Source organism: Tupaia chinensis, unplaced genomic scaffold, assembly GCF_000334495.1.
Source record: "Tupaia chinensis unplaced genomic scaffold, TupChi_1.0 Scaffold000601_1, whole genome shotgun sequence".
In the NCBI taxonomy this organism is placed as follows: Eukaryota; Metazoa; Chordata; class Mammalia; order Scandentia; family Tupaiidae; genus Tupaia; species Tupaia belangeri.
The window spans coordinates 1,480,834-1,488,589 of NW_006160119.1; the positions used below are offsets into that span (position 1 = coordinate 1,480,834).

General features: G+C 57.0%; 1 protein-coding gene across 1 annotated transcript in view; it reads right to left on the minus strand.

The window, feature by feature from the left end:
- The window catches only part of COL6A5 (collagen type VI alpha 5 chain), an 84,683-nt gene that overhangs the window by 75,574 nt on the left and 1,353 nt on the right, over positions 1 to 7,756 (minus strand). The window contains 3 exon segments of the mRNA XM_006158515.2: positions 486 to 498; positions 743 to 1,379; positions 6,199 to 6,798. Of these exon segments, the coding sequence (XP_006158577.1) occupies positions 486 to 498; positions 743 to 1,379; positions 6,199 to 6,798 (1,250 nt within the window).

Genomic DNA, 7,756 nt, shown 5'->3' on the forward strand with positions numbered 1-7,756 from the left:
ACAACGGCCCCTCGTGCCTGGTGGCTACTGTGCTGGACAGTGTAGACACAGAGCATTTGTCTCCATCGGCTCGGGACGTCCCGTCAGATGCACTGATACATGCTGTAGGGCACATGTGCTTGCTGGGGAGGGAGGGAGGGAGAGAGAGATCACCCCAGGGAGGATGGCCTGCAATCCCTTCTCCTCCAGTCTCCTCTCGGGATTTTGCCATGCACGCACACGTGCCCGGTGTGGGCTTCAAGCTGCCTGGTCTGGGACTCGAACCACAGAGTTGGCCATGTGGGATCTAGCCACCCTAACCTCCATACTATCTGCTGGCCCCAGTGTGATATGAGTTTTAAAAGCTGTTTATCTATATGTGTGTACAAGAGTAGGGGAAAGAAGAGACAGAGAGACAAGAGAAATGTTAATGATGGATTTATCTGAAAACAAGATTTCAGGTGATTTGATTTTTATTCTGTATGTCCATCGGACGATTAAAACACTTTATAATCAATACTTGTTGCCTTTTGCATTTCATTGAGGTGTGCTGTACATAAGATAAGGTTGATCTATTCTAAGTGTATTATTTGATGATTTTCAGTAAATTTAAAAAGTTGTACAACCATCACCAAAATCCAGGTTTAGAACATTTGTCTAACACCTAAAATTCTCTTATCCAAGGTAGTCCGTCCTCATTCCTGCCCCAGCTCTGAGCAAGTACTCTTATTGCTTCTATAGTAAGAAGAGTAGTTTTTGAAACCTACCTGTTTTTTCGAGTTCCACCTGTTCCGAGCGAGTCGAGACTTGAGACCATATTTCATTCCGGATCTTTTTCAGGAAGTTCTTGCTGTAAGTCTCCAGGTCTGCGTACGACTGCAGCATAGACACAGTCTGCCCCGGGGGGTAAGACACTATCTCTTCTAGGTGGGAGTGGTTGGCCCCCTGGATGCCCATGGCGAACACAGTGACGTCCTGCAGCCGAAGGCTCAGCGCGGCCTCGCGCACCTCGTCATCCGAGGGCCTGTGCGTGACGAGGACTGCGATCTGAGGCACCCCCTGTGCCCTCCGGCTGCCCCCGGCCTCCGAGAAGACCTCTCTCCTCATCTTCTCCAGGGCAGCCCCGGCGTGGGATCTCCCAGGCTGGAGGGAAAGCCTCCGGATCTGGGGCAGAAACTCGGACCGGGCCGTGCTGGCCCTCAGCGAAGAGATGGTTGTGGCGTGCTCGCCGTAGCTCATGAGCGCGAGCCGCATGCAGCTGGCCTGCACGTCCATGGAGTTGGTGATGTTCTCCAGGAAGCTCTGCACACTCTGCAAGCTCTGCCCGGCCCCGAGGGACTCGTCCACCAGGAACACGACGTCGGCCAGCGAGTCCTTCTCACAAGATGTGGGGGCGGGAGCTGCAGGGGGGACAGGGGGGCGGACAGTGGCATAAAACACGGCCCAGAGTGAGAAAGGTGAGGACCGAGGCAGTCGTGACCCACGTAGAGAGCACTTTCCTCTAGCGGATAGAACCCAGACTTCTGAGTGAGACTGGCGGGGCACTGCCTACGCTGGTCCCTCTGCTTGAAGAACGCTTCTGACCGATATTTTTACCACGCCCTTTACCACCACCACCGCCGCCGCCTCTGTGACCGCCCTGGCACTGGGGTGACCGCCCTGCCACCACCACTGCCTCTGTGACTGCCCTGGCACTGGGGTGACTGCCCACCCACCACCGCCGCCGCCGCCTCTGTGACCGCCCTGGCACTGGGGTGACCGCCCTACCACCACCCCTACCATCTCTGTGACCGCCCTGGCACTGGGGTGACTGCCCCACCACCACTGCTGTTACGCTGTCACCGCCAAGTGCTGGGCTGCAGAGACGGGTTAGGAATCACCTCTGAGCCCGGGAAGGTCACGGCCTAAGGGGAGGGCAGGTCACTAGCCAATGCTGTCTCAGACAGCGGTATGGCTAACAGGAAATTAGGCACGCGGCTTGATGAAGTGGCTGTGGTGATGTCGGGGCTCCTAACCTACCTGAGATGTGAGGAGGTCAAGGGAGAGCTCTCTAAGAGCTGAGATACGAATGCAGAGAAGGATCCGCACCGCAGACTTCTAAAGAAAGGACCCCGGCTGAGGACGATCACAGGGTGAGAGAAGCAGCCGGAGTGGCTGGCGCCCGGGGGGGGGGAGGCAGAGCCCGCGTCACCTGGGACTCACGTCATCTGACTGAAATGTTTCTATACCTCTGCACTCGCTGAGCAGGGGCGAGGAGCCAGGGAGCAAAGTTAACAGTCTCCTTCCCAGGGACCAGCAGATGGCGCAATGATTATGTCACTGGACACCCACATAGGAGAGTCTGGTTCGAATCCTGGACCTGGCATCTTAAAACTCATGCCAGGCGCATGTGTATGTGTGCCCAAAATCCCAAGAGAATGAAAGAAAAAGGAATGCAGTGTGGACATCCCCCGTGAGGGGGTGATTTCTCCCTTTCTGTGTTTCTGTCTCTCTAGCCAGTACATGCATCCTATAGGAAAATAAATAAATCTCTCTCTTAACAAAAATAATAATCCATTTCCCTAGTCCAGGAAAAAGATAACAGCAGTTGCACAAACAGCAGCTCTGGTGGGGCGACAGGCTAGCTTCGATATGCCGTTCAGAAGTAGAACTGAACACTGGCCCTGTCGCGTGAGTGTCGGAAGCGAAGCACAGAGGGCGGAAGTCTGGTGTTTGGGCCCGGATGACTGAGCACATGGTGGTGGCGTCGGTTCCCAAGACTGGAAAATGACGGGGAGAGCCGTCCAGAGGAGAGGTGGTGGTTCCATTTACGGCATTCTCAGTCTGTGACCGGGAGGAGACGCCAGTGGGGAGGTTGGTGACATTCTGGGGCCTGGGGACATCACACCCTCGTCACGTGAGGGGCCCACTCGAAGCCCAGGTCACTTCCTCAAGTGTGGGAAGTACCCGAGAGAGGAGCTCGCACCTGCCAAGAGCTGCCCACGGGGATGTGAGCCCCGAAGGCAGACGCACGTCTTCTCTAGCTGTGCCCTCCAGCGCCTGGCACACCGCGGAGCTACAGCCAGTCTCGTATATCTACCCGTCTCCTCTGCGGCCCACGAGGTGGCTGAGACACACTCCCAGAGTGACCTGCTTGGGCAGTAGTTATTTCAAATAGCCGTGCCTAGTAGCAGTAGGAAGCGTGTGCTCCATGCCACACGAACCACGCATTCCCTCCCTGGTTTTCAGGTAAGGAGACTGACACTCGGGTGCAATCGGTAACTCGAGGTCCTGAGCGACTGAGCCAGCGCTTGAACCCAGACTTGTCTGACTGTAGAGTCTTTGCTCTTCACTTCTAAAAGGGAAAATGGGGTCTTATCAAGAAATACTCATTTTGTTATGACTCCAGAGTAAGTTAGAAGGACAAGAAGCACGATCACACGGAACCCTCTAAGAGAAACCCTCGACGTCCAGGGACGCTCAGCTCAGTGGCCACCGACAGGGTTGGAGGACCCCCAAGGTCCTGCGTGAGGGTCGCAGGACGCCTCAGGAGAGGCAGCACATGTCCCGAGGGATGTGCTACGGCACCCTCATTTCCCCACGGCAGGAGCGACAGCTGTGGTCGGTGAAGGGGACTCTGGAGGGACCCCCTGGTCCTCAGCAAGCCCCATTCGCGAATTCTTGGTACGGAGCTACACCTCATCTCCCAGCCTCGTTCATGGATGTGGTCATGTGACCCGACCAGTGAAACCTGAGCTGCATAGCTCAGCCCGTAGACCCTTCCCAGGAATGGTCTGTACCCTGTATGCCTCCTGCCAGCTCTATGCCAATCCCCAGAGCACCTTAGAAGCCGTATCTGAGGAAGGAGAACCACCACCAGCCCAGGTACCAGTAGAGAGGAAAGACAACGGGTCACCCTCTGCACTGGCCGTGTAACGTCACCAGAGAAGTGCACTTCTCACTCAGGAAGTCTGTCTGTTATTAAAGCCTCGCACTGACTGATCGAAACATGGACAAGCCATAGTTCTAGCTGTGGAACCGGGAAATGATGCAGCAAGGACGCTTCACGATTCCCCACCTCATTCACCGTACCAACGGTGGCCGTCCCAGAGCGGGAGGAGCACCGCGTGGAGTCGCGACCTTGCACATGGCCGGCCCAGAACGGGACGGGCACCGTGTGGAGTCACGACCTTGCACATGGCCGTCCCAGAGCGGGAGGAGCACCGTGTGGAGTCGCGACCTTGCACTCAGGCCACTTCCTACCAGCGGGCAGCTTCCTGGGGCTGAGAGTTAGCATCGCTCGGATGACCCGCCGCCAGCTGAGCACAGATGCGGCCCGAGAGGTCATGGTGCTGAGATTCTCCCAGCCTCCCTCCAGAGCGCAACGGGGCCGGCTCACGCCCACGGCAGCGTCCCAGCACCTCCCTCGTGCCGTCGCGGCCTGTCCTGCTCAGTCGTGGTGCGTGTGCGGCTCTCCACCCCACTTCCTCACCCCTCCTGGGCTTTCTGAGGCCGCCTCCCAAGTAAACTTGGTGCTTCAGAGTCTTCTGCTATGGGGGCTCCTGGAGAACTCACGCAAGGCACAAATACGGCTTTTTCCAAGTGAGACGTTGCGAGTTAAGGGGACAGAGGGACTCCTCCTTCCTGCCTAGGGAATCGAAAATGAAAGGTGAGGAGGAGAAAGCCTTCTGCAATTTCTGCGTGAAATGCTGGGACGTCTGGAAAGGGCCATGCGGGGACCTACTGGGAAGTAGCTTAGGAATAACAGAAGGTGACTTTCTGGCCTGGGGCTCAACATTCCCCAAAGAAGACAAACCGCAGTGGCAGGCGAGTGCTGCTCTGTGCAGCTTTGCACGCAGCACACACTGCCAGACGACAGAGCCCTGGGGAGGGATCCGCACGGCCACACGTGGCACTCGCAGGGCTGCCCCGAAGACAAGCAGGGGAGGCCTGTGAGCTGGAGGTGCAGGGCTGCAGCCACGCATCACACAGGGAGGGCGGGGCCAGCTCAGGTGCCCGCTGCTAATTAACCGCACTCGTTCTCACGCGCGCTTCAGAAAGGCTTTCCGATATTTCTTCAACTGGAAGATCAGTTCCACTGGAGGATGTACTATTATTTAGGGGTCACTATTTAGAGGAATGTTTGAATGCGCTGTTAAAAGGCTTCCTGACATACATGTTGAAGTGGAGGGAAGTGCACGTCTTTGAGGTGGGAAGTACCGTGCAGGGTGAGTACGCAGCGGGGAGGTAAGGGGTCAGACTGGAGATCTAGCAGATCCTGATGCTCAGAAGAGGGATTTTACCTCTAAGGAGAAAATACGGAATGGCAGAAGGTGCACTGACACACACACACAGGGCCCACGACCATGGTCATGGCACCGCACACCCACACGGCCAGGGACCCCTGCCATCTGCTGGACACAGTGTGAACGCTGGCTAATGACGAGCCCTTGAAGGCTGTTGCTCTCACTGAGCATCCCTGTGTTGGCCGAGAGGCGTTTATTGGGTGTTTCCTATGTGTCCACTTCATACCATCAATGTCTCAGGACTATGTGGGGATGAGACGGACGAGGACCTCCCTTTTCCACCTGCAAATCTCTCTTCATTCACTCACTGAGAACCAGAACCCTGGCTTGTGGGCAGGCCAGTGAAGGCCCAAAGGATACAGAGATGAATGCAAGTTGGTTCTTTCTCCTTTACAATCGGGAGTATATGCACATGAGAGAGGAGAGAGAGGGTCTCCCCATGCCAGGACTCCCTGTCCTTACCCCATAGCTCCTCAGGAGCGTGGGCACCTAGCCACACACTTGGCACATTTCCAAGCTGGGTAGGGATGAAAGCTGCAGGGGGCGAATGGCTCCCAACCTTGCGGGGCCGTGACCCCTGCACCGTATCGGCTGGGCCTTAGCTACCGATTTTGCTGATATGGTGCGACCAGTTCATCATCACGTGTGTTGGGGAGGGGTGTACAAATATGATCATCCTGGGAGTGCTGCTGTCCTAGGCCGGAAGAGGAACCGCCACACCCAGAAAGTTCGGAGAGAGGAAGGGAGGGCCGAGGCGTAAGTGAGGACAGGGCATGGAAGCAGTGAGAGGGCAGGAGCGCAGGGGGATCCCTGCCAGACGCCGCAGAGCAGAGGCAGATGTAGGAGTGTGATGGGGACTCCCAGCGTGGCTAGCCATGGAAACCAGAGCAGAGCTGCCAGGGACGAGGACAGGACGGGCTGGGCACCTGCTCACCTTCCACGTCCGCGTCGATGGCTCCCTCCCGGTGCCGCGTCACCTCCCCGAGGATCTGGGTCATGTTCTGGGAAAACGTGCTCAGGTCTCTGGCCGTCCGAAGGCTGTAGTGAAACTGAGCCGTGGCCATGGCCCTCAGGTTTTCCTCAGGCGCTTTCTGGATCCCCACGGAGACGATTTTCACCCCGTCTTTCCGCAGGGCCTTTGCAGCCTCTTCCACATCGTCCTCGGACTCCGCGGAAGCCAGGACCACCAGGACTGGGGGGAACAGCTTCTTGTCTCTCCCATTGGCGGGCGCAGAGAAGTAGGTGCTGTGCGCCTCCCGGAGGGCGTTTCCGACCCGCAGGGACCCGCCAATGAACCTGAAGTTCTTCTTGAGGTGGTTCAGCATGGGGTTCCTGCTCTTGAAGGTGTTCAGGTGGAATTCGTGGTAGAGCTTGTCGCTGTACCGGGCCAGGGCCACCCGGTACTTGCTGGCCTCTATGGGGAGACTGCTGATCATCCTGGTGATGAAGGTTTTCACAAACGGGAAGGACTTCACTCCCAGGTGGTCAGAGCTGTCCACCAGAAACACGACATCTGCGTACTGCGGGCCTGGTTCTGTCAAAATAAAACGACGACAAACCAGAACAAGGTTACTGCTCGGCCTTCGCTTCAGACCACGGTGCTCACTTGAGGGTACGTCCTCACAGTAAGGCGGTTTCAGAATCCCAAGGAAGTGTCTCCCGCAGGTCAACAGAAGAGACCACATTTGTTTTTGCTAAAATGTCAGCCGAGAAAACTTTAGTAAGGTTAGACAACAGATTTCTCATTCTCAATTCTATACCAGAAGCAACAACATTTCTGTTTCTAGCTCTGGAGCCCCAACCTCTGGCGTTGTATAAAAGAATAAGTAACGCGTTAGCATCCCAGGAAGTCCCACAGTGGTCTGTGGGCTGACGGCATTTTGTGGACGTGGAGTAGAGTGAGTGGTCTTGGGCTGACAGCTTAGAGAGGGAGTCTGAGACGTCGCTCCTAGACGGAGGGGTTCCCTGAGGGCAGACAGGTTAGGAGAAGCAAGGTGGGACATGGAACAGAACGGAACAGAGAGGGAGAAACCGTCAGGTCCTGGTCAACTTTGGCCTGCAGGTGACTCTGGGCAAGTCAGAGCAGAGCTGGGTCTCCGTGAGGCTGCAGGGCCAGGTTTTCATCCCATCAGCCTATCATTGGCTACAGGCCAGCCTAGGGAAGGAGGGGGGCAAACAGAGGGTCACACCTGGGGTGAGGTGGCTCCGAGAAAGCCGAGTGCAAGTCTCCTGAGAACGCAGAGCACAGCTGTGGGCTGCAGCAGGCACGTGGGTACAGCCGTGGGCTGTGGCAGGCACGCGGGCACAGCTGTGGGCTGTGGCAGGCATGTAGGGTAAGGCCGTGGGCTGTGGCAGGCACGTGGGTGTGGCTGTGGGCTGTGGCAGGCACGTGGGTGTGGCCGTGGGCTGTGACAGGCAGGTGGGTACTCCTGTGGGCTGCAGCAGGCACGCAGGCGGGGCCCGGGGGTGCCGCCGTCCAATCGGCCGAGACC